Source organism: Petaurus breviceps, unplaced genomic scaffold (genome assembly GCF_028583685.1).
Source record: "Petaurus breviceps papuanus isolate PSGF00001 unplaced genomic scaffold, PetGlider_PUasm1.0 176, whole genome shotgun sequence".
Classification (NCBI taxonomy): Eukaryota; Metazoa; Chordata; class Mammalia; order Diprotodontia; family Petauridae; genus Petaurus; species Petaurus breviceps.
In genome coordinates, this window is record NW_027185771.1 from 15,766,591 (window position 1) to 15,793,813 (window position 27,223).

The 27,223-nt window shown below is 44.9% G+C and overlaps 1 protein-coding gene across 5 annotated transcripts; it reads right to left on the reverse strand.

The window, feature by feature from the left end:
* Positions 1-2,938: 2,938 nt before the first annotated feature.
* Positions 2,939-25,306, reverse strand: NUTF2 (nuclear transport factor 2). 5 transcript variants are annotated; one of them, XM_069085715.1, is made up of 7 exons: positions 25,159-25,306; positions 24,515-24,632; positions 9,238-9,362; positions 7,204-7,275; positions 7,008-7,106; positions 6,766-6,820; positions 2,939-3,466 (listed from the first exon to the last, which is right to left on the reverse strand). In XM_069085715.1, the coding sequence occupies exons 3-7, from the start codon at positions 9,334-9,336 to the stop codon at positions 3,462-3,464; spliced, it is 330 nt and encodes a 109-aa protein (XP_068941816.1). In that variant the 5' UTR covers positions 9,337-9,362; positions 24,515-24,632; positions 25,159-25,306; the 3' UTR covers positions 2,939-3,461. The 5 variants fall into 5 exon arrangements, with proteins under 5 accessions (XP_068941816.1, XP_068941813.1, XP_068941811.1 ...); XM_069085712.1 differs by lacking the exon at positions 6,766-6,820 and adding an exon at positions 23,751-23,815; XM_069085710.1 differs by lacking the exon at positions 6,766-6,820.
* Positions 25,307-27,223: the final 1,917 nt, after the last annotated feature.

Consider the following 27,223-nt stretch of genomic DNA (forward strand, 5'->3'; position numbering starts at 1 on the left):
ATCTCAAAAGCAAAGCTATAGAACCACAAGATTCTTTGAACCCTGCTCTGATACATACCGGTTCCAGTACATGCCCGACAAAGGAAGCCACCGAGCAAGGGACTCAAGTATCCAGAGAGGGGCCTGTCTGGGAAGAAATTTCCTAGGGATAAGGAGTAGCCCAGGTTTGGGGTTCCGTTGACATCTCTTCTCCAAGGCTTGGATATTCCTCTGCCTTATCAAGACAGAGTTTTGTTTAAAAAAAAACCAAAACACCAACATTTTATTGATTACACATTCCAGGCACAGGCACATCATTGTAGCTGTCAGAGTTTATATAGTGATTGTATCGGGTCAGTGGAAAGTAACCAGGCACCTGATTTATCCTCTCTCTGTCAAATAGTATCTACAGGCCCGAGTTCTTTAAAGGTACCTTTGTATCGAAGTATACAGCATGTTTGTTCACATGAGCAACATGCAAAAGCCCACAACTCAAGAAACTCGTTATCCTAGGAAAGAGGACAGTCCTCAACCAAATACAGAAGAGAAACCATGTTCTAGAACTTCATTTTATACCACAGGCAGAAAACAATTCTGGTCCCTGCAGTAATCCTGCAGGCATCAGGCATTTCAAGGCAAGCGTTAGTGGTGCATTCCAGGTTACCCTCACCTCCCCAGAGCCAAGAGCAGAACGAAATGTGAGGAAGAAGCAAGTCAGTTGATGTCACAGTACAAAGGACCGAATCAAAGCTGGTTTCCCTCAATGCTGCAACTGCTGGAGCATTGGGCCCGAAAGGTCCTTTGAGAGGCAATATGCAACCATGGAAAAGTCACTGACTTTCGAGTCATAGGCTAAACTCTGCCACTGGCTACCTATGCAGGCTGACCTTAGCTAAGCAAGCAATTTCACCTCCCTGAAACATGAGGGAACTGAAAAAGATGACTTTAAGGGGCCCTCCAGCTTTAACACTGTATGAAAGGGGAGACCAGTTCAAGTCCTGGGGTGGAGACAGGAATTGAGTTTGTTTTCTGGTCCTGAGAAAAGGTCCTGCCATCCTTCCATACTCCTAGTTTAGTAGGGGATTTACCATTTAAACATTTATACTGTGGTATGGGGGTACTTGTATGAGAACAGAAGCACAAAGGGGCCTTAATTTGTATCCTCCTATAGCTATAAACCTCTACCCCATCAGACTTAAGGTTAATGGATTTGAGTTTCTGGGATATGCAGTGGTGCAATGGGGGTGGAGGAAAATGAATAGAAATTAACCTAGCAGAGGGATGTGTGTGTATATAAGAATTTCAGAAGTATAAAGTTGCTTTCTACTTTCTTCCATGTCTTCAAAACAAAGCTAGGTGTCAACAAAGTAAGCTTCTGTTGCCACAAGGATATTTTAGGAAGGCATACGACATTGGGTAATAGGTCCAACGATGATTGTGTCTCACTGGGAGGAGACGAGAGCACACTACCCCAAGTCATCTCCCCCCAAAGAGATTTCCTCTCCTAAAGCAATCCTGTGCTGGTTTTCCCACTGCATAGCTTAGATTTTGCAGTATCCTGGGTACACATTGACAGGGCTGACCAGCAAGGGAACAGGATCATATGTAGCTTAGAAAAAAGAAAACCAAATCTTGACTTGAGCTTTCTCCCTTCACCCAGCTCCAAATTAGAATGGAAAAGGAATTTTTAAAGACTCTCTAAGACAAAGAAGCAGAGAGAATCTTTGTAAGCCATGCCCTGGCAAAGCCAGTCCACCTCAGAGATCCTTGATGGAGATTTGTTGGCCTTTCAGTCAGGTAGCAAACTAGGCCGGGGCATTACTGGAGTCAACAAGGGGGTCCCTGGCTTGCAAAAACCTATGGGGGTAGAATTATATCCCCAGATTCACTATGGGAAAGAAATAAAGCAGTCCTTTGCCCAGTAGGATCCCCACAGAGGCACTGCAGACACTCCTTCCTGGGAGGATGAGCCCCTCTAACAGGAATCCCCATCCTTGTTCTTTCTGATCCTTTGGCCTTTCAGATGAATGCTGCTTCCATGGGCACATTCTAGAGAGAGAGAGAATTCAGTTGCTTTAAGAACCCACTTTTATAGAGAAGGGCAGCTCTGGAAGAGGTATCCCCATTCTGTCCCTTTGAATCCAGAAGAGGAGCTGCCTTCCCCAAAGAGTCTTACACACCCAAGGAGATTTGATGATCAGTTAAAGCCAAAGAGAAACCACCAGAGTCCTTCCCATAAGGCTCTGACAGTTAGGACTTACTGGCCAGCATGGCCACACATCAGCCCTCTTGGTACTAAGATCCTTGACCTCGGGAGGACAATGTGCAGATAGAAGCCCCGCTTGAAGGAGTTGAAACATGCTGGAAACAGTGGGGAGATGCTGGAGAGGGCACATTTGTGGTTGCATCTGAGTATTCCTGAAGGTACAGGATAAAGGGAGAGACCTCTAACTCAAACCAGGAACCTGTCCTTCCTATGCCACTCTGACACCCCAAACAAGGGTGCACACTTTAATGATCCCACTCCATGAGGAGTTCCAGGTCTTGGGGAGAAATGGTTCTGGCCTCCAAGGAGATATAAGGAAATTCCCCTCAGCAATTCTCAGGCTCAGGAACAGCTAGGTGGCACAGTGAATAGAGCACCAGCCCTAAAGTCAGGAAGACCTGAGTTCAAATGTGACCTCAAACACTTGACACTTAACTAGGTGTGTGACCTTGGGCAAGTAACTTAATCCCAACTGCCTTTGCCTTCCCCCCTCAAAAAAAAAATTCTCAGGCTCCAATGCATCAGGAAGAGGCAAAGCAGAGGGAAGCCGAGTGCTACAGAGGTTTTTCTCTTTGTAAACATTGTTCAGGGGAGAATTAAAGAGAAAAACAAAATCAGAGCATGATCTATTGGGTTGTTTATGCCCTAAACAGCCAACTAGTTAAACTAATCAAAACAATTTAAACTGTTAAGAAAATTTTCATGGTTTTATTGTATAATGAGGCATTGGAACATCTGAACAAATCAAGATCTGGGCTGCACACGCAGCTGCTGCTTTCTCCTGCGTTTCTTTGGGTTACTAGAGCAACTTGTCAGTACATTAAAAAAAAAAAAGACAACCTTTTGCATTACTTAGTCTTTCTAAGGCATGCGCTGGTACAACACAAACTTCTCCTGTCAGATGCAGCTAGTCTAACGTCCAAACATCATGCACAACACACTCAAATAGTGATGCCACTGCCACCACCGCGGCGTCCACCCACCGCGGCCTTGCAGGCTTGTGTATGATATTTGGAGTGTTCTGAGGGGGCTAGGGAGAGGAAGTGTGAATAATATCAGGAAGAGGAGAGAGAAGGAAACAGCGTGGGCGCCTTGGGAAGAGGGGGCTCAGCCAAAGTTGTGCAGCGCTAGCCTGAACATGTCATTGGTGCACACCCAAGCATCGTTGATGTTCTTTAATAGAAATATCTGGTGGAATCCCATGATGGGGTCTTCATCAGCCTGTGAGGAGAGAGGAAAGACACACCTCTGAACAATGTGGTAAGTGATACAGGAAATCAGAACTAGGCAGCTCTGGGTTTTTAGAACAAACAACTACCACGCTGCCTTCAGGCAATAGAAAAGTCAGTCAGTGGATTTAGAGTTCAAAGATGGGCAGTGCTACTTAATACCTACATACCCATCCATGGTCAAGACACTTCTATTCTCTGGGCTTCAGCTTTCAAAGCTGTAAAACAAGGGCCTAGGAACAGATGTTTTCTCAGGTCCCCTTCTAGCTCTAAAGCCTAGGATCCCATTAAATAGGAAAGTCAAGGCTATGCTAAAAGGGGCATATCCCACAATTCCAGTGCCTGAACCTTGAGGATACTCCTCTGAGTTTGGGCCCTTTAACACCTGGCCTCCTGTTTTCCTAAGAATTATCCACTACCAATACTGGTTCAGCCACTAGGCAAGGCTCTCTGTGAGGATTAGAGAAAATTCCTTGGAAGGAGAGCTTTTCATTCAGACTTAGTCCAGCTGCTGGCTCCAGCTAGAATCACTTAGAAAGAACATGCAGAGACCATAAATCCCTGTGGGATCATGGGAGGGAGGGCCTGAAATTTACCAACCACTGGCCCTGAATCCAAAGTAGCCTATTCCCTAGGGCAGCATGGACTATTATTAGATACAGGGAACCACACCCCATGGAAAAGCAACACAGCAGCATCAGATTAGAAAACAAGAGGCCAGAAGCAACATGCACTGACTGGGCAGCTTGGGGCGTTCCCTCCAGCTGTGTGTCTGGGGAAACGAACCAATCCAAAAGAAAGGCCTCTGGGGAACAGGGCAGGGAGAAGATAAGCATGCCCAGTGTTCAAGAATAGCCAGGAAACAGGTCCTTCACAGCCCTCTGGCAGCACAGGCTAAAGGAAAGAGACTTGGCTTTTCCAAATGGTATAAAGCATGGCCTTTGCATGGGGCCCCTGGCCCTCTTATTCCTTTCAGGTATCCTAAGTAACATAGGCTCCATGGGTATTCCAAGCAATCTTAATGACATTCAGCCACTGCCTCCAAACGTGTCTGAGGTGAAGCAGTAGGCTATGTGTGGGCACATCCCCTCTCCCAGCCCTCAGACATAAGCCCGGCCCTGCTGCCCTGTGCACAGAAAACTCAGAGAGCATCCAAGCAGTTTGGAGCAGGTGCCAATGGGGAGAAGATAGGAAGGAATAGTCTCTCCATCTCTTGTTTGAGGCTGTTTTGTTTGTTTGACTTGGGGATAGAAGCAGCTCTCTGACCTAAGGGAGAGTGGCTTGTCACTGCCAAGTGATATCAGAGTGAAAAGCATGAAGATACACAGAGGTTCACCATGTACAATAAGCAACTTTGTTTTAAGATTAGAGTTTGATGTGAGCACAAAATAGAGACAAATCACTCATTGAAGCTGCTCAGGAGATCTCTTGGGAGACTGAGGCAATGGAGACGATTGGGAAGAAGACTGATCAGGAAACCCTTTTCAGCTAAGAGAAGAAGAGGGCAGGGGAAGGCTTGGGCTAGAAAAAGAAGCCAAGCAGGAAGTGAAAGAACAAGCCATTGAAAAGTGGTCAAACAGCTAGCTAGCAAGGTTTATGTCACTACATAAGTACATATGCCCTGCATGAAGAGCTAAGCCCATTAATGAGATCCCTTGCTGGACAGAATGGAAGCAAGGTTTTGTTTGTTTCTTCTTCACGTTACCTGCTCAAACTGAGGTATCCCCAGAGAAGCCAAATACTGATCATCTCACAATGAGGTATCACTTTTAAAGTTCATAAAAGCACCCTCCTCATATTAGTCGAGGTAGGGAGTGTAATTTTATCAGTCCTCCTTTATAGATGAGAAACTAGACAGAGGTTAAATAACTTGCCCAAAGTCACAGGGATATGTAATAAGAGATACAGAATGGACGACAGCCTTCTGCCATCAGACCCAATGCTCTATGGGCTATGCCAGGACTGTTCCGGCCACAATGGTGCAACCCTTTCTCCCCAAGCTATAGTGCTGCCTTCTATACAAGAGAATGCTACTAGTTCCTCTTGGAAAAGCCTGTCTGCCTAGGGTTCTGATGTCCCTTGGGGTTTGCAGAGATGCTCAAGCAAGTCAACCCTTGAGAGTAGCTCCTTGGCAGTAACCTCCTCCAAGCGTCCATATGTGGAATTCCACTTGTACTTCTCAGACATTCTTTCTCCTTCAAGATAGCCCCAACTGTTCATTTTGTCCTGATTTCACCTAAATAACTCTTTTGAGGTGGTGGGAAACACAAAAGGTACTCAAGTACCCTACCAGGACCAGGATGGGGACTATGTGATTACACAACAGAATTTATGAAAAAGTTCTGGAGATTTTAGTAGAATACAAACTTAATGAGTCAAAGGTGTGAAATGGCAGCCAACCCCCTTCCCCCTATCCAATCTTAGATTGGATCAAGAAACCTAACATCCAGAATGAGGGAGCTAAGAGACCCACTGTGCTCTGCCCTGATCAGACCATAGTCTGGACACCACATTTTAGGAAGGGCAGTGACAAGCTGGAGTCAGTCTAGAAGAAGAGGACCAGGATAGAGAATCAATTAGAGACAGTGGCCTCAGAGAATTAGTTGCAGGAAATGGAGATATTTAGCATAGAGAAGAGAAGGTCGGGGTGGGGGGGCAGGGCAGGAATGAGAGCTGTCTTCAAGTATCTGAGGGACTGTTTTCATGTGTCAGAGATGCCAGAATTGCTCTCCTTGGTTCTGGGGGCAAAACGAGAAGCTGAGGGTAGAAGTGGCAGAGATGTCAATCTCAGCTGTAAGAAGGGAAAACTTCCTCCCTGTGAGAGCTCTCCAAAACTGGAGCGGGCTCTCTCTAACTGGAGGTCTTCAAGTGGAGGCTGGAGGACCACTTGGGGAGGACATTGTAAAGGTGGATGAAGTATGAGTCAGACTAAAGAGCCACTGAGGTCCCTTCCGACACTGTGCATTTTTGCTTCTGAACAACATCCCTCAAATCTCGATCCTCAGTAGGGATGTGGGTTTGCTCTACTCAGCCAAGACACCTAGGGCAGTTGTGAAGACAGAGGTGTAGAGAAAGAGACATGCCCCATAGCAAGCTTTAAAGAAAGTCTGATAAGATCCCCCCAAATGGCAGCTGCTCATTCTATGTACCTCTGAAGCAGGAAACAATGGAGGGCAGGAGACAGAATAACCCTTCTGCCTGTTATCCACAGACAGCGGCAAGATGTAGTAGAAAAAGCGCTGGACTGGAGTCAGGAGAGACCTGGATTCGAATCCTGCCTCCGACACTTACTTGCGATGTGACTATGGGCAAGCCACTTAACCTCTCTGAGCCTCAGTTTCTTCATCTGTAAAATGGGGATAACAACACCTGTAGTATGTACCTCACAGGGTTGTTGTGAAGATCAAATGAGACCCTGGGCATAAAGGGCCTTAAAGGGCCATATATGGCAGCTCTTCTTATAAAAGGTTGGAATTTCCCCCACTTTGGCCCCATGACTGAACTCCCATCTGCTGCTAAGGGGGCCTGCTCACCTTTAGCTGCCCCACCACCATACTGAGTATACAGCTGTCAGGGGTGGGCTGGTGGTCCTGAGCTGTGATGCTGTGCTGTATTTTCTGAAATGGAAGGCTCTGAAAGAGAAAAAGGAGAATGTGAGCCCATGGCCAGGAGCAGAGGCATCTTGGACCCCTGAGATAGAAGGCAGATAGAGATGGGGCTCATACTTACAGACAATTTCTCCACAATGGCTGCTTTGCCTTGGAATTGCTGCCCTTCCCATGTAAGGCAAGATGCATCAATCTGAAAGAGGAAAAAAAAGTCAGAAAAATCTAGTATTGGGGCCTGAGTGGGTGGGGGTCAAGGCTTCATGACTGAGGAAGCACAATCTCCCCACCACAGCCCCTTTAAGACAGTCTCATTTTTCCTCTCCAGTGGAATCACAAAGGAAGGTGAGCTGTACCCCCACTGCACTGGCACCTTGGTCACTGCCTGGGAAAAGAAGAGATTGTCTTAGCAAAGCCCCACAGACAGCCAGAACCACCCCTGCTTTACCCCTGAGCCTACTGTCTGCCCCAGGTTCGTGTACTCACCAGCATTCTAGCCTGAGACATCCTACCAGACATGCCAACTCCATTATCCCACAAGTTCTGAGCATCATTTTGGGTCTAAGGTAGTAGCCTTTTTTATCTGTCCCTTCCACACTTCCTATTAAACCTCTCTCATAGGCAGCACTGCAATCACTGGAAGAGAAAGCTGTCAAGCTGACTCGAGCTTTCCCGTTCTTGAGCTTTTTCTAATTTCACTGAGATAACCATGCTTGGGGAATACTCCAGTACTGAACAAGGAGAGACTGCACAATTATAAGAGCAATAGAAGACAAAATCCTCACAGAAGTGCTAACTGAATTACATAGTCTATATTTTGGTGCTTGCCAATTTAGTTGTGACAAATTCAACAGAATTTTTAAAAAATCATAGGTTCATACATTAGAACTGGACAGGACCCTGAGGATCTTGCTTTATCCCTTCACTCTACATCTAGATGAAGAGCCTGGGGCCAGAGAGGTGAAGTGCCCTGGGAATATGGTGTGAAGAAGGATGTGAACCTGGGTCTTATGGCCACAAATCCAGTCATTGTGAAAGCTGTGCTTTGCGAATTCTCCCAGCCATGTAAAAAGGTACTACTCTGCCAATGAAATGGCTGGTTTGACAGACAGCATTGATATCAAACTTGAATGTCACTTATACCACAGCTGAAGTCGGCCAAGTTCCTTCCCTCAAGACCAACAATAGCAACGGTTCTTAATTTTATAACTCTTGATGGTTTACAAAGCACTTTCTTCACATCAACTCTAGAGGAGAGAGAAGTTAGAACTCAGAAAACATTTCTCCACAGAAACAATGTTATAAATGGCAATTAGATTCCCAGACTACCCACAAAAAAGGTTCAGCTAACCCAAGATGACCTTGAAGTATACTACTACTACTACTACTACTACTACTACTACTACATTTAGCCATACGTTATAACATTGTTTCCATGGGAAAATGTAGGAAGGTTTTCCTAGCAGAGTGTGTAAGGGGTCTTGTGGGTTACATAGGGTAGGGGCTTAATAAATGTTTGCTGAACCAAGGACACAAAGAATACTCCTCTGCACCTCGGAAGCATCTGGAAGACTGGTAAAGAGGTAAAAGATTTGATCCCTCTTTTTATTACATAAGTTACATAAGAAAAGAAACTTCCTTGGTACTCCTTTACATTTCCATAAGAGAGACCTCTTTCTAGATCAATTGCCCTGCAGGTGTTCTAAACTGTGTAACAAGGGGTAAATGAGGTCACGGAACAGACCTTTGTATTCAGATTATTTCTCCATCAAATACAGAAGTAACTAGGCAGCAAGAAAATAGTGTGAAAATATCAAATAAAAACAATGACAAGTCACAGAATCACACATTTGGAGAGGATATTAATTCAATCCTCTCCTTTTACAGATGGAGAAAATAGCCCCAAGGACTTTTTCAGAATCACAGAGCTTTATTGAATAAGTGGCAATACCAAGACCAGAATCTGTCTTCTTACTACAATCCTGCAGCCTCTGGTAAAACTGATTAAAATACAATTCTACCTGCTTCACTGAACAGTCTGGAACTTGGAGCCAAAGACCCACTAGAGGGGGCCAATGGCTAATGCAAGTCAGCCACTCCCACCTGAAAGTAAGCAACCTTGTCCCAGCCCCAATTAACCCCCTCCCCAGGTACTTACGTATATTGCTCCTAATTGAGTTCTGTCATTATCAAATAACTGGTAGTAATGTTGCACAAAGCTGGATCCAATCTGCTCCCAAATCGGCTTGTCTCCCATTCTGGATCCTCACCTAGCAGCAGAAACTGCAAAAAGCAGCAAGACAAGAGATAACGTTGGGACCAACGGCCACGCACAAATTTGAAAAGCTCTTCACATCTAACTCTCCCACAGTCCTCTCTTCAGAGCTGTTATTACACTGGGTACAGAGAAACTTCCGACCAAAAATCCCACTCCACGTCTAATATCAGGGTGGGCACAGAACAGTCCCTTTGGAAGATTTTGCTAATCATACACGTAGTGATTTACATGAGTGAAAATACTCATGGAGTATTTGTTGGGAGATAATATTTTGGACTGAGGTGGGACAAAGGGTGGGAGTAGAGGAAAGGCCATACAATCAGAAACTATCTCCTGCCATTGACAGTCTTACAATCTAGAGGGAACCCATTTGCTAGTAGGAGTACTCTGGGTAAAAGTTTTCCAGAATATCATCATCAGGACTAAGGGCCATCTGGACAACCTGCAATGGTAGCTTCTAATATTATGATTATAGGATTGACTATCTCATATAGCAACCAGAGCCTTCACCGTTATACTCATCGGGACTAACAAATTACATTCAAAGCCAGCCCACCAAAGAGCTGTGATTAGGAGCAACCCCATTCACCAACCTAGCAGAGGCCCTGTGGCCTAGCCCTCTCACTCTGAAAAAGTCAATGATCATTTTTCAGGGTAAGATAGGTCAGAAGGAATTTTGCTCAAGGTCATTAAGGCCCAAGACCCTCACTTTCACAAGGAAGAACAAAAATGTCTAGGAGCACTAATCAAAGTCACTTCACCCAGAATGAAGTTTCCTTAGGGAGAGGCCTATGGCATGCTATCTCTTATTTGGAGCTAAGTTTCCCTATCAGATAGGCCATAGACCATGCCTTGTAGTTCTGGCTTGAGTAACTTTCTCATCCTGTCCTGCCTCATAGGGATAAGGGCATTATGTCAATGTCCCAATAAACAGTGGAACTTCAATCCTAATAGGCAAGAGAACAGATGGATCCCTAAGCCCATGCTGAGCCACAAATAACTGGTTACACTGGCAGTCACAGCCATCACGAAGCAAATACAATTGGTAAATCACAGGTATGTACAGCTTGGGGACAGTTAAAAGACAGAAAGGAGTGAGTACTCTGTGGTCTCCATTTTCCAAACTAGCAGGCAGAAATGTCTCCCTAAATGGGAGTGAAGATGAAGACAAGCTTTTTCTATGAACATCTATGTTTGGCTGCAGTGGGGAAAAGGAAGGAAAAGGTCTGGACACCTCTCTTTTCCCCATTCATTTGTACATAATAAGTATGATTTCTAGGAGAAAGATCTCCCTTTACATAGCTGATGGATGGAGTCCCTGAACTTGGGGCCAGCCAGGGCTAGGCTGGGAGAGCAAAAAGTGGACCTCCTTATTGTCTGCCTGCCTTCCAAAACTTCAAATGGATTCTTTTCAAGCCCAGCCAGGGATGAGGGCCTGGACCAGGGTGAGCCCAGCGTATTTAGCTTAGCCCTAGTCATTCCTGGGTCCCAAGCCCTACACCCAGCAACCACTTGATGTGAACTCTAATTTGCTTGAGAGGAGATTGGTCTTTCCAGCTCCAGGACAAAGAAGGCAACACACTTTCCAGCCCACAGGATGCAAAGTTTGCTATTTCTCAATGAGCCAGCAACTTCCAAAAGCAGACAGCAGCTGCAGGGTGGAGAACCCCCAAAGACCACCTGGCCTAGGGTTCTGTGGAAGTAGAAATGCTAGCTAACAGAGAGCAAGTTTCCTCCAATGCTGAAGGGAATAGAGAGTGCAACACAGCAAAGCTGATTCTCCCATATACTGTAATGCTGCTAGCTACAGAGGCCACAGGGGGGAGCTGGCTGCATTCTACAGAGGAAAGGACTTTCACTTAAGACAGTGGCCTTAAGTTTCTAAGACTTAAATGAAGACGAAACTTTAAGAGATCATCTAGTCCAACCTCCTCATTTTATAGTTGTGCAAACAAAGGCACAGAGTAATGTCTTAAAAATCACACTGTTGATAAATAGCAGAGTCCAGATCCTTCAATTCCAGATGACTTTTCCACTGAACCGAGTTCTCAAAACTCCCCCCTGCCCAAGTGGCCGAGGGTTAGTTAGGAGGACAGTTTTATTTTTAGCCAACACAAAAATACTTCACCATGCTGGCTGTTCTAAAAAGAGAACCTACATGCTTGGATGACTAATAAATCCATGTCTAGGAAGTCTAAAACTAGCTGCCATTGAGGGAGAACTGAAGCAGGATTGGGTAAACTTTGTTTTAGCTAGCACAAGGTGAGCCTTAGCTCACCTGCTGTTGAACAAGGAAAAAGGCTTAAGATTCATTCAGTCGAATCTTATAGGCCGCTGAATGCCAACCCCTATATCCCCTGATCTGACCAGCTTTCAAAAACACTGAGCAGCAGTACTGAGTGCCAGGCCACCCATGGACAGCTACAATGGAATCCCAAGCCAGTGGGCAAACACTATGGCCCGAGGCACTTCCTATTCAAAGTGGCCACAGCTCAACCAGCACCATCAGCCTGGCCTCCCAGGCCCAATCTCTGACTCTCTTTCTCTCTCCTGAGGGAGGGATAACCATTTCAAGTTCATAAGAATTAGCTGGGAGGGACTTTAGGACTAATCTGTTGCACCCCCTCATTTGACAGAAAGGAAGACTGAGGTCCCAAGAAGCAAAGCCACAATCTCAAGGTTCCACATGCATTAAAAAGCCTAGTGTTGGGTTCCATGCTCTTTCTGCATATACCCTACACTATTTCTCTTCAACCCCTCCTATTCTGGACTGGAGAAGTACTGGATGGAGAGCTCCTCTACTGGGGCTCTTCAAACCTGCTTCTCCCATATCAGGTGCTACAGAAATGCTTATCCCTTCCCCCTCCACAGACCAGTCACTAGGCCTCAAACCTGAGGCTGTAAAATTCTCTGAATGCTACTGAATCCAACTAAATTAAAATTGGGAAATGTTTAATAAAATAAATAAAAATATGATACCACATAGATCATGTTAATTTGTGTTTTTCTGAATCAATATGCAGCTGCACAGTTCCATTTCTATTGGAATTTGACACCACTGGTCCCGTCTGCTTACTGAAGGATGTCAAACTCAGCTGCATCTCCTCTAGTTTGCATAAATTCATTCCTGTTGAGAACTCTTAACTGAGGGAGATCCCCCAGAAGGTCGGCACTGCTGTACCCAGGGGCACAGCTCCTCATCTCTAGAATTATGTCCTTCTAATATTCATGAAATGATAAACCATGTGACTTTCTGAAGAGTGTCTATGACATTCTACTGGCAGCATCTCAAAGAGAAGGACTACACTAACTTGGGAAAAGAGGGTGGAGAAAAACCCTAAGGCAAGGCTTGATCACTTAAAAGAAATTCACCTTAGACTGCACAGTGTTGTGTCAGTTCGAATCTGAACTAGAGCTCAGTCAAGGCAACACTGTAGGGTGGAGTTGGGCAGCACCACTGGCATCACCTGAATTATACTCACCAGGGAAACTTTCAGACAGTAAAGATGCCAGAAAAGAGCTGACAGAGTAACAAGAACTGTAAAAGTAGAGAAAAGTCTATAAATCTAATAGATAACAAGGTCCAGGAACAAATCTATCACCTATTGTGTCAAGTAATGGGAATGGGAGCAGAGGCAAATCGCTCAGTATAAAAAGGGGGACAGTGTCCAATCAAAGCCTCAAGCTGCACGTGAACAGAACAAGCCCGCCACAAATATTCTCCCAAAGCTTCTCTACAATTTAGAGAGCATAAAGAAAACCCATACTTATTCCAACTAAAAGATCTTCTGAAGCATCACAGAAGTTTAGCTTCTGTTAGCAAAATCTGGATTGTCTCTTTAGGGATAAGGTATTAATTAGTTAACAATCACCTATGGACAGGAGAGTATTGTAATAGGCTTGATCAATCCAGATGTCTGGGTAAAGACTTACCCAGAGTCAAGTACAGAGAGCCAAGACTTTACCTCTTCCTAAAAGTGCAATTATTTAAAGAAAATTGGACAAGAAGGAAGATCAACTTCCAAATGAGAAAGATAGGATGGAACAGCCCTTGCTGCTGATGGTACCCAGGACAGTACACTTCAGAGGTGCTCAGAAAGGAGTCAGTCTCCTCAGAGAGAAGGCACAGAGGTCAACTTTCACAATTGGCTATCAGCTCTCTTAGACTGCATGAAGTGGTAACCTCCTCTGGTTAAAGGGGGTGGGGTGGTGAGGAAAGCTTTCCCTATTAATATGCTTCATCTGTAAAGAGCCCTAGGAACAACCAAAGAATAGGGTGAGATCTCAAACCCAAACCAATCAATCAGAGGACTATAGGTTTCATAAGCTTTAAAAGATATGATCTTGAAATAGGGGGTGGAGTAAAGATGGCGGAATAGAAACAGGACTTTCTCACAGCCCCGGCTCCCACCTTCCCCGGCTGCCACCTCCCCCAATTCATGTAAAAAATTACTCTAGACAAATTTTGGAGCTACAAACCCCACAAAATGACACAGAGAAGCTAACCTCCTGCTGAGGACAACCTGGCAGGCCGGCGACAATCGGCCAGTGCAGAATTCTGGGAGCCAACTCCAGTCCCCTGTGAGCCAGAGGTCTTAGCCCCAGGGTAGCCTGACCAGCTGCTGGCTGGAGGGACTTCAGATCACCAGCAGCTATAGTGGTTTCCAGAATTATCGATCCATAGATGCCAAGGACAAAGTGAGAGGTCAGTGCAGTGTGGACTTTGGGACCTGGGAATTTGGAGTGCGATCTGACCTTTGCCCTGGGGGCTCAGCAGCCACCACATGGCAGCTTCAGCTTCTGGCCTGCAGAGTGTAGGGGGACCAAGTGACCAGTCTGAGGGGTAATCACTCTTGCTTTAACCTGCTTGGATCTGGATTGCTGTCTAGGGTGGAGGTCCTGTGGTGTGTGACTAGGTGCCAGAACTGGTGGTGGCTTCAGAGAGGGCACCCAACTAATACCTTTACAATGGAGGGGAGGAACAGGAAGGCAAAAGAGAATGGGTCAACCTTATTCTCATTGAATTTGGCTTAGGGAGGTAATGACATACACACTAAATAGGGTATCTCACCCTACAGGAGAGTAGAGGGGAAGAGAAAGAGAGGGGGGGATAATGGAAGGGAGGGCAGGTGGGGGGGAGGGAAGTTGGAAGCACCCACTTTTGAAAAGGGAAAGGATCGGGGTGGCCAGGTAGCACAGCGAGTAAGAGCACAGGCTCAAGTGTCAGGATGACCTGGGGATCAAATCCCAGCGCAGATACTTAGCACCACACCCAGAAATAACTGGCCATGTAACCTTGAGCAAGTTACTTAAGCCCGATTGCTTTAAAAAAAAAAAAAGGGAAAGGATCAAAGTAGAGAATAGAACAAGTGAGGGGTGGGATAGGATAGAGGGAAATATAGTCAGTCTTCCACAATATATCCACTATGGAAATGTTTTGCATAGCTACTCACAGTGAAGGTGGGTGACAAGGGAGGAAGGGAAAGAATCTGGAATCCAAAGTTTTAAAATAAAATGCTTAAAAATATATGTACATGTTATTATTAATATTTTACATGTAACCGGGAAATGAGATATACAGGCACTGGGGCATAGAGATCCACTGTGCCCTACTGGAAGGTCAAAGGAGGAATGGGAGAAGATATGGGAGAGAACAGATTGGGGGAGGGGATATTCAGTGGAAATGCTGTTTTGGGGTGGTGGGTAGGGAAAATTGGGGAGAAAATTTGTAACTCAAAATCTTGTGGAAATGAATGATGTAAACTAAAAAATAAAAAGAGAGAAAAAAAACTAAATAAAAGACATGATCTCATTACTTCTTAAAACTTCAAAGTCTAGTCAAATTACACAGCTAAAAACATGTCCAGCCCTTGATCTGATCCATCAGAGAGAAAGAAATAGGAAGGCACTCAATCCAATTCCATTTTCCCAAATGATAGGCAAATAACTGCAGAACTCAGTAAGATTAGAAGCCCAGTCTAGCAGTATGCCTGAGAATGTATAGAAGCAAAACTCAGAATTAGGAAATAGGTCTTCCAAAACCAAAGTCCAGAGAAATCAGAAAAGCCAGGTCTTTGGAGGCATTCAGAATCAACCATGTACCATTATTTAAGAAAGGTCCATGGGGCGGCTAAGTGGCACAGTGAATAGAGCACCAGTCCAGGAGTCAAATATGACCTCAGACACTTAACACTTACTAGCCTCGTGACCTTGGACAAGTTACTTAACCCCAACTGCCCTGCCTTCCCTGCCCCCTCCAAAAAGAAAAAGGAAAAAAAAAGGTCCATTACTCTATCACTCAGAAAGAAAGGAAAAACTCTATGTTTACTGACTAACTTATTGACCATTAAGTCAAAGAACAAAAATCTGCCAATCTGGGCCCAAAGGGGGCCTTACTGTATCCATCAAGCTGCTGGAATGGGCTCACCAGGACTTCTTCTGCAGGACAGCTGGTACTTCCTCACTTCCAGAAATACCAACAAGCAAAAGGAGAAAACAGACATGAAAACTGATATAAACCTCATACAGATGACAATGTGGTAGAGTCTAGACTAAATGACAATCGATCAACCAACCAACTTTTTAAAAGCCTAGTTGGAGCGTTATTCCTAGCCCTGTAATACAACACTGAAATGTGAAGGACAGAGAAGTGTGTTAATGCTAGAGACATCTACAGCAGCCCAAGTCACAAGCAATACGATGTAGTACAGTAGTTCTTAAACTGTGGTTTTCCAACCTACATGGGGTCATGAGGGGAAAAAGTTTAAGAAGCCCTGGTGGATACTGGAGTACTGGACTGAATCTTAGGAAGATATGGGTTTGAATTTCTCCTCACACCCTTACTAGCTAAAAAACTCTTTGAATCCCAGTTTCTTTATCTGTAAAAGGAAATTAGATTTGATGATCTCTCAGATCCTCAGGTGTCAAAGTGGACAGAGCACCCGGGCTTAGAGTCAGGAAAACCTGAGTTCAAATGCAGCCCCAGACACTTCCCAGCTGTGTGACCCCAGGCAAGTCACTTAACCCTGTTTTCCTCAGTTCCTTATCTGTAAAATGAGCAGGAGAGGCAAATGATAAACCACTTCAGTATCTTTGCCAGGAAAATCCTAAATGGGATCACAAGAGTCAGACACAACTAAAAGACCTCAACAAGATGCTTCCCAATTATTCTAAATCTAAGATCCTATAACCCCCAATTCAGAAGATTTACACTCTTTAAAATTATTTCACTTACTGTTTCCCCCTCAGATTTCATACAAACCTTTGTACCTCGCCTATGTACTTATGCATTATATTATAGTTATTTCATAGGATTGTATGATTTATAGATGGAATAGGGCATTTGAGATTATCTAGTCCAACACCATTATATTACAGGATGAGGAAGCTGAGGCCTGAAGAATGAAAGTGACTTGCCCAAGGTAACAGAAACATCAAGTAACAATGAATGAACCATATTCTCCCATGCTTGTTTTCTCTGAAGTTTACATTTTCCTAGACCCAGCAAAGCACTCTACTCAACCCTCAAGACTCAGCTCAAATCCCACCTTCTGTGAGAGGCTTTTTCCGGCCCCCTGACCAATCCCCTACCTCAGACTGCAGCGGTGACCTCCCACTACTCCTGTCTTTAGGATGTTCAGTCTCCCCCTCACATTAGTCTGGGAGCGCCTTAAGGGCAGGAGACTGATAGAACTCTTAACAAGTGCTTATTAAATTCTTAATTGCTCTATACGCAGAAGGGGCTTAATGTTGGTTAAACTGAGCCCACCCAAAGCCAAAACATCTAATCACAGAACTGGACAGACGTCACCTCCCTGGAGGATAACAAAATGCAACCTCATCGGCTGAAAGTGTCTTTTAGCACATTTGTCTAGTTGGGATACACTTGGTTCAGCTGACACAAATGTTAATATTCCAGGCAGAAAAAATGTGGATGGCCCAAGGACACCCTGAGACTAAACTGTGGGAAGGCAGAAGTAATGCTCTAATCAGAAAATCCAGCACAATACTATTCAAACAGTGGCCCACTTGGAATTATATGGTCTCAAGTCAGAAAGGCTTTGGAAGACCACCTGCCTCAACTCTCATTTTACAGAGAAGAGGACTGATATCCAGAAAAGTTCAAGGACTTGTCCACGGCCACACAGCTAATAAACAGCAGTCTTAGAATTCCAGCCCAAGCATGAACTCCCAAGTTAGAGTTCTTTCCATTGTAGCCTTACAACAATCCAATAGCCCCATAGTCGAAGAAGCTATTCTCAGGAGGATACTTCAGAGGAAGGTTGATTTGAAGGAAAAATGCTAAATGAAGGGAACTGTGCCTTCCTAAGAGAAGCCTGGGAGCTAGGTCCAGTCTGAGGAAGACAAATTCATTTATCTGTTGCCCTAATCCTCTCCTTTCTCTGACCCAGTGGCAGGAACAACCTTCTCCTCTAACCACCAAATGGTTTTCACAGCTGAGACAGGCTACTAGGCTCTTTGTGTACTAGAATCAAAATGAAGAGATGTGAAAACAGGCTACAGTGTGACCACCACCCCCGTCCACATAAAAAGAATGAATCAAAATGTATATTTAAAAAAGAGAAAATAAAAGTCTATCCCCAATTAAACCCTGCGTATGATATACCCTACCACGAAAACCCAGGCTCTTATTTGACTTGGTCAGGTTGATGTATAGCCCAGATGCTGCTGATTGTTCACTCTAATCTATAAAAGAAGATTCAAAGAAACACTTCCTCCACCATCCCTTGGCTTACAATAGAGTACCCCATGGCAGGCATCTGAAAGACCCAAGGCTTAACAGCCCAAAGCCCTAGATAATGATGCATTTGGTGGTTGATCATAGGTAGACAATTTCAATCATAAAAGGAATATCTTTCCCCATTATTATACCTGGAAAGAGCAGGATGAAAAAGTACAAGGCCTGAATTAGGATGCTTATTTTGCATCTCTGTCCCTCCTGTGGGTGACTCTGGTCAGCTCAATTTCTGGTGCATCTAGTATCTACTTCCCTAAAACTGTCCAGAATTGAAACTTGACAAACCTACCCATTATTTAGAAGATCCTAGAAAGATACTTGATTTTAGAATCATAAGGGCCCTCAGAGATCATCTGGTTCAATATTTCATCTCACAAATAAGGAAACTGAGGCCTAGAGAAGTGATTTCCTTGAAATGAAGCACAGCCAGAACGAGAAAGAGCTCCCAGATTAGATCTTACCAGAACCTTATGGATTTGAGCCTGTTTTGGGGGTTTCCCAGTTTGGGTGGGGTATAAGGATAGAGAGCCACACTGCTAGTGTACAAAGACCCCACCTCACACCAAAAGACAGAATCTTGAGAGTTGGAAGGGTCCACTTTCCTAACCAATACAGGAAGCCTCTATACCAGTGGTGTCAAACTCTGGCCACATACTGACTTAGAAAACCCTAAAGTAGTGTTATCTAGGTTGTATTTTTATTTATTTTGTTAAATATTCCCCAATTACATTTTAATCTAGCTCCAGTGCACGCACTTGGGAGTTCTGCAGGCCCCTTGCAGATTGAGAGTTTGACATCTCTTCTCTACATATCATCCCTTAGAGAAGGTTATCCAGCCAAGAGACAGGATGTTCACCACCTCATGCAGCAACTGTCTCTATTCTTGTTCTGATTGCTAGCAGATTCTTCCTGGATCTGAGAATTACTCAGGTGAATATCCGCAAGAGTCACTGAGCTACTCCAGGGAAAAGACACAATAGAAACTGAAAGCGCAATCCATACATCAGACCAAGAAATGAGGAATTACAGGGATTCTCACATCTTGCTTCGACTGAGCTAGCCTCCAGCTCCATTCAGGTGGTTGATGGGCAAGGGTGGGGGGACAATCCTAAAGCCCGGATGTTCCAGTAGAGTTTCTACCAAAAGTTGCACTGGAACCAAGCAGTGCTTTCTCCCCACAGTGCTTAGCAAGCTCATTCAGGGAGCTACATTTAATTCCGTATTAGACAAGATACTGGTCCTAGAAATTGCACCAGAAAGTATAAAACAAACACATGGGCATAACCTGCAACTTTATAACACCTGGGTTCATTGCACAACCATGGGCTGGTCCTGTCTCCAATTATTGTTAAGGCTTAGCATTTGTCTATAAAGTAGGGCTCTCCCCACTGCACTAGGTCAGAGAATGCTCTGCTAATCAGTGGAGTCAGCCAGCCTGCAATCCCTGCTCAGTAACAAACAGACACTTGGAGAAACACTGAAGGGAAAGGTGGATATTAAGAAAGATAGAAACTGCAAAACCCTCTATTAGTCCAGAATAGGAAGAGAAAGAGATGAAAGGACAAAAGATAAGAACAGAGCAAAAAGCTAACCTTTCTCATTACAATGAGAAAGCAGTGGAGAGAAAAAACAAACAGTTGCAAATTTGAAAGTGGATGCCTAAACCTAAACCTTCTGCAATAAACCAGAAAAGAGAGATGAAAATGTCTTGATTTTCTAATAATTATAGCAATTTAAAATGACTGAAGACTGTTCACTAAAACCATGGAAATAAAAGGGCAAAGCCTAGATTACAGCCCACTTCTCAGTCCTCTAACTTTAGGCCTCCAATGGCCAATGTGAGGCGCCCCCAGAACTGAGCATGCACCTGGCACTCAATAAATGCTTGCTGTTCAGACTGAAAACAGAATCTCAGGCCCAGTCCTCCTACCCCCTAGAAATCAACACTTCAGGTTTAGAATCAAAAAAGTTTAAAGGTGAAAGAGACGAGAAGGATCACCTTTACAAATCAGGAGAGGGTCAGAAACACTAAGAGCCTTGCCAGAGGGTCACACAGTAAGGCAGCAGTAGAGCAAGCACAAGAACCCAGTTGTGCTGACTTCTCATCCATTTCCCTTCCACTACTGTCAGGCTATCTTCCTGATACTCATTTACAACCTGGATGTCATCCTGGACAGGTCAGCCCCAAGTTTCATTTCTTTACTATCAGAAAACAAAAACAGGGAAGAAATAACATTTCTCTCTCCTACCTAAGTTGAAAAGAACAGATCCTGTGGTCTTTTCTTAGGTTGATTACATACACACCAACTTACAGCTCTGGAGCAAAGGCAGCATTCTTCCCCTGAGAGAAAACCTGGAGCTAGCATCAATCTTCAACCCTACCAATGAGACCCAAACTGACCACCGAACACTCACTGAGCTCCTTCCTCCCAGCTGATAGGTGGGAAAGGCCATTTGAGGGAGGACTTCCTGCCTCGATGGGAAGGAAACATGGTAGTAATAGGGGGGAAGGGAATAAGCATTTATTAAACACCTACAATATGCCAGGCACTGTGCTAAACACTTTACAAATATTATCTCACAGGATCCTCACAACCACCCTGGGAAGCAGGTGCTATTATTACTACCCCCATTTTACAGCTGAGAAAACTGAGGCAGGCAAACATTAAGTTACTTGCCCTGGGTCACACAGCTAATGAGTATCTGAGATTGGATCTGAACTTAGGTCTTCCTGACTCCAGGCCCAGCACTCTCTATTGCACTACCTAGCTTACCTCATGGTAAGAAGCTGCCCTACAACTTTTAGCCACAAAAGATTCCTAGGGAACACTAAATATTTGAGACTTCAATTCCTAGGTCCTTGACAGGGAATTTTAACTTGTTCTTTCCCAAAAACAGAATAAAGTAATGTGATCATCGTCACAAAATCTAGAGGGCCCTGGAATTTGGAAATCACAGGATCATACACTAAGAGCTGGAAGGGACCCTTACAGACCATCAAGTCACATAGTTCTTAACCAAGAGTTCATGAACTTTTAAAAAATATTTTGATGATTTTATTTCAATCTAGTTGATTTTTTAAAAATAATCCTGTGTGTTTTATTTGATGCATTTCAAAGCACTGCTGTGAGAAGGGCTCTATAGGCTTTACCAGGCTACCAAAGGTATCCAGGATACACACAAAATTACAAAGCCCTGATCTAATCCAAATGTCATTGCACATATAAGCCAACAGAGCAGAAGAGACTTGTCCCAAGTCACAGGCCAAGAAGCAGAGATGGGATTCCAACCTGGGTCCTCTGACTCCAAATCTCCTATGTTTTTCGCTGTACCACACTCCCTACTTTATTTCTGACAGATTGAGGCCAAGCAAACTGCTCTGTGGATGTCCAAACATTCTAGATAGCTAGGTAGGGTAGCAAAATAAATATGGAGTCAGGAAGACCTGAGTTCAAATTCTGCCTGACACGGACTCTATACGGTACTGGGTAAGTCACTTCTCTGTGCCTCAGTTTCCCCATCTGTAAAATGAGGATAACAATAGCATTTCCCTCCCAGGGTTGTTGTGAGAATCAAATCATCTACATATGTAAAGTACTCCGCAAATGTTAAAAGTGTTAGCTATGACCATTGCTTCACTGGGGCTACAAAGACTCAATAATCATTCAATGAAGAGGCTAAGTAACAAAAAACATTTCATTGGTGAAACACTGAGGAGAAAGTCTCCCTTTAACTGGAAAGCTAAGATGTACACAGGGATCACGAGAAGGCCCTATGTCTCATATAACATATCCCAAAGGTGATGATTTGACACAGGTCTGAGAAAACTGCTTTCGGCACCAAGGGATCCTGTTAACACTTACTCCTGCTATCTTCTAATTTCAGGAGCCCATGGGTGGACAGGAGTCCTATGTCCTGGGCCTCCTACACTAGACTCCTCAATGGCTGCTGCATGGCACACGCTAGCCTCTTTGAAGAACAGGCAGAATCAGCCTTCCCAGCCCAGAGAATGAGTATAACTTTCTCTCTTGTTTAGAGAAGGGGGAATTGAGGTTAGGGATAAAAGAAGTTCCCGTTGAACTTCTAACAAGTTTCCTTTCTCAGTCTCCTGGCCTTAAGTATTGATTTTGACCACACATATCCCCAACCCCCAAGTCAAACTTAAACAGAAACAATTTGAGCTTTTTCAACTTTTTTGACACCTCTGGATTTTAGACCATTCTTCAAGGTGGTGGGAGGAAAAAAATCATTGTAACCACAGTAAATTACTGACTGGGACTGATACTAAGGAAAAACCATACACAAAACAAAATCTGATAGAAACTTTCTTCTAGAGAATTCACAGCATTTCACACTGTCTCCTCAGATGACACAGCATCCCTATGGCCATTCTTAATTAGCAGATGAATGAAATTGAGGCAGAAAAGTGGAATGACTTTGTCATACATAATGAACCATGTGGAATCAGCTCTACACCAACCAAGTCTTTCCTCTAGATTGACCTAGCCTGCAGTAGCAACACAAAAGGCTTTCCATTAAGGGCTTATCTTTTTAGAGGTGGTGTTAATTTCAATCAGATCAACTTCAACCTAAGCCAGAAGAGTCATTTCATTATAAGAAAAAGAAATAAGTAGATTCTGTAATGATAAACAGATAGAATAGTCCAACAAAGGATAATAAGGCAATGACTAAAGTCAGTTACCACATCAAGAGTGATGATGAGTAACAAGGTGGCCAGGACTAGCTCTTCAAAGCTAATCTTGTAAATAAAGATGCTCTCCCATGCCCAGAGTAATAACAAAGCTGACCAATTAACAAAAAACAGTGACTGGCCCTGTTTGTAAGGAACTCATCATACAATATATTTAGAGCTAGAAGGGACTATGCATATAAACTCAATTTGTAAATGAGGAAACTAAATTCCAGAAGCTATTTGCCCAAAGCCAGTCACACAAATAGTTAAGTAGCAGAGCCTGGATGGGAGCAAGGTCCTCTACCTTTAAATCAGTATTCTTCTTCCTATACCATGGAAATCTTTAAAAAAAAAAATTAAGAGTCGAAACTATACTGAAGGCTACATAAAAAGCTATATAAGAGGTTTCTAAAAAGGGGCCAAATATCTGTGCCTATTATTACCTCCTGGTTTTAGCTGAATCAAGTTGCCTCACAAGACTCTTTTATTACAGAACTCAGGGCTACTACTCAGAAAGAAACTAATAGTCAAGGTACCCTAGCTGGTCATATCAGAACGACTTTGCTGGACTTTAGAAGAACTAAGTATCGAAATTCAGTTACCACATAACAAGCCTAAGGAGAGGAAAGCATGATGCATCCATCAGGTCACGGTGGAGAAAGGGATGTAAATGATCACTTAAAAGGCAGGGAAAGGGAGTGTGATGTCCCCATGCCTTCAGTTATTATGTTTTTCCCCATAAACCAGATAAATACCAACTGGGAACAAGATATTCAAATGGTTAGAAATAGTGAGGGTTAGAGTGAAAAGATCCAGTTCAAATCCCATAAGCATTTATTAAGCACCTACGAGCAAAGTAGAGCATTGAGGTGGTGAAATGAACAGAGCACTGGACCTGGAGTCAAAAAAGACCTGAGTCCAAACCTGAATTCTGACACTTACTGCTGTGTGCCTCTGGACAAGTCACTTCACACCGTCTGCCTCAGTTTCCTCATTTGTCAAATGAGCTGGAGAAGGAAATGGCAAACCACTGCAGTATCTTTTCCAAGAAAACCTCAAAAAGGGTCACAAAGAGCTGGAAGAGACTGAAATCACTGTGCAATGGTTGTTGCACAATGAGCAAGGTACTATGCTAGATAGGCTCCAGGGAACTTACCTCAAAATGAAAAACAGTGATACCAGCAAAGTTTTAAAAATGGGATGCTGGCTAAATAGTAATGCTACAGGCAGGAACAGTGAAGCCAGAGGGAAAAGCAGACTGCAGGGGAAAGATAAGCATCTGAGTTTTGGAAGGCTGGACCATGAATAAGGAAATCTAGGTCCTAGCCCTACCCTGGCTACTAACAAACCTTAGAGAAGGCCCTCTACCCGGCTCAGTTTCTGTCTGTAAGATGAGGGGGGGTCTCTAAAAGATCTCTAAAGCACCTTCCAGGTTTAATAACTATGATCTGGCTTCAAGTCCTGGCTCTGCACCCTAAACCCTATGACTTCACCTCTCTAGGGTCCATAAAATTAGGGAGCTGGCCCAGAAGATGTCTGAGGCTGCTTCCAGCTTTACAGCCTAGGAAACTCCCATAGAATCTGGGTTCGAATCTTGACTCCGCTTCTCCATTAAATTTTGGAATGTGAGAAACTGGGTTTGAGTCGAAGCTCTGACCTGTGTGACCTTGGGTCAAGTCTCCCTCTCTGGGCCTCAGTTTCCTCACCTGTAAAATGAGGGGATTGAATTAGAAGATGGTTTCCTAGAATGAGAAGGTGGTCTCTTCCGGCTCTTAAGCTCTGTAATTAATACTGGGCTCCTGGGGTGACGCTGGGGTCCGAAGCCTGCAAACACACGCACACGACCAGATCAGGATTAAAGAGAAGCCCCCGGCCCAAGGCCCCGGGCCCAGCCCCACCCAGGCAGGCCTGGCGGGAGCGGCGTGCGCCCAAACAGCACGAGGGGGGCCGGCCGAGGGAGGGCTCGGCTCAGTCGGGGCGAAGATGGGACCCCAGGCCGGGTCCCCCAGGCCTCCTTCCAGCACTCGGACCCCAGCCGCCCCCGCCCAGGCCGCGTGACTTTCTTCCTTCTCCCCATGACCCGCCCCGACCCGACCCGCCCCCAGCCGCCCGGGCCTCGGCCCCTCCCCGGACCAGAGTGGGCTCGGCCTCCCTGGAAGCCCCAGAGTCTGAAGCGAGCGGCCGGCCGAGCCCTGGAGCACGGGGAGGGCGGAGGCCCCGCCAGGCCCGGCCAGCCCCGGACATGGGTCTCGAACTAGCGTAGGGGCAGGCATGGGCCTGCTGCGATGAAAGGAAGCGGGCGGTTCCCCGGGGCCCGGCCCCGCGCGGCCGGACAACGCGTTGCACTCACCCAACTGGCTGGCACGATGGCAGCGGCGGTGGCGGCAACCGAGCGCGGTCCCGGACCGACTGTCCCCCCCCCACCCACCTTCCCTCTCCCGCCCCGAGCCCGCTGCACTCTGGGAAATGTAGTGCAGGCGCGCTAAGACTTGAGCCGGAGGCTGCAGGAGCAGAACTACAACTCCCGGCGTGCCGCCCGGCGCAGCCCGAAAGCAGTCTCCCTGCCCAGGAGAAGACGGGAGGGAGCCGGAAGAGACAGGGCCTGGCCCGACCCCTGAGCATTGTGGGCTAGCGGAGGACCTCGGGAACTTTCAGCCCCGGCGCCTCCCAGGACTTCAATCCAAACTCTCCCCCTCCCAGAGCTCGAGAACTCTACAGCCCTGGCACCCCCGTGTCTGAAACCTTCCTGGCCCCAGTCCCTCCAGGGGGAATCCAAATTCTAGCCCTGTCACGTTAGCGCTGGAAGAGGCCCTAGGGATGATTCCATTCAGGTCCGCCCATTTTATAGATCAGGAAACTGAGACCTTAATGTCGTCAAGTCATCCAGCAGTTCCAATCCATTCAGTCCCCATTCCAAATCCTATATCCTCTATATTAGAAATCCACTAACAAACTCTGTGTTCAGGGCTGGAGAGAGGGTTTTGTTTTTTTTGGCAGAACACTGGAAAACTAGAGAGGACACAAAGGAGGGTGGCCTAAATGGGGAATGGCCTGGAGAGGATGCTGTGATGACATTGGAGGAGGGGTGTTCAGCTTGAGACTGGGGGACACGGTGGGGGCAGATCCTGTTTCCTCTCCTGGAATCACATCTTATGCAGAAGAAAGCTTGGACTTGTCCTTTTCCGTATGGAGAACGAGAAGCAAAATCTCAGAGTTCCTGAGATGGACTTTCCTGCAAACACAAACTTTTTAACAATTAGGGCTGCTTAGAAGGGAAACTGCTCCCTGGGCAAATAGAGGAAGGGGACTGAATGAGCATTTATATAGCGCCTACCAGGAGAAGCACTTCTTTACAAACATCTCACTGGATCTTTACACAAACCCTGGCGAGGGGGGGGGTGTGTAGATGCTATTATTATTCCCATTTTACAGTTGAGGAAACAGGTTAAGAGACTCGCCCAAGACCACACAGCTAGCATCTAAAGCCAGATTTGAATTCAGGTCTTCCCAGACCCCAGGCTTGGTCCACTGGGTCACCTAACTGCCTAGCAACTCGTGAGTATTACTGAGCTCTCCAGGACAGCATTTGTTGTTAAGGGGATCCATGCAGGCATTTCAGGGAGTCCATGGACTTATACTGGGGAAAAAAACTGAATCTATTTTCACTAATCTCTAAATGAAACTTAGCATTTCTTTCAATTTTTTTCCCTTTTTTTTGGAGGGGGGAAGGTAGGGCAATTGGGGTTAAGTGACTTGCCCAAGGTCACATGGCTGGCTAATTTCGTGTTAAGTGTCTGAGGCCAGATTTGAACTCAGGTCCTCCTGACTCCAGGGCCAGTGCTCTATTCACTGTGACACCTAGCAGCCCCTTAATTATGATTTTAAAGTTATCTAGGGAAGGGATCCACAGACTTGACCAGACTGCCAAAGTGGCCCATCACACACAAAAAAGGAAAAGGATCCCTGCATCAGGAGAATGAAATAATAATTTACTGGGAGATTTTGCTCCTATGTGAATTAGGGCAATTTGCAAACTGGAAATAAGTGAAGTCAGATGCTCACCACTTTGTAAAAAGTAAATAGGGACTTTTTCACTTTTGTAAGCTAGTGTAACCAAACAGATTTAGGGAGTTTCCCTATAATCTTGAGTAGGAAAGGAGATGAGCCAACAGATACCCAATAGGAGGGACTAATATCAACACCCAAATAATGCTAGCTCTTTGTAAAAAAAAAAAAATTCTCCATCTCAGTAAGTCAGAAAGATTGCAAAGGACAGCCTTATCATTTGAGATAACAGGTAAAGCAGAGAATTTCTCCCTTTTCCCCTATGAGAATCAGTTATTTTTAGTACCTCAGAGATAATCTGATCTAAATTCCTAATGTTTCATACAATAGCACACATTCATAAATCACTT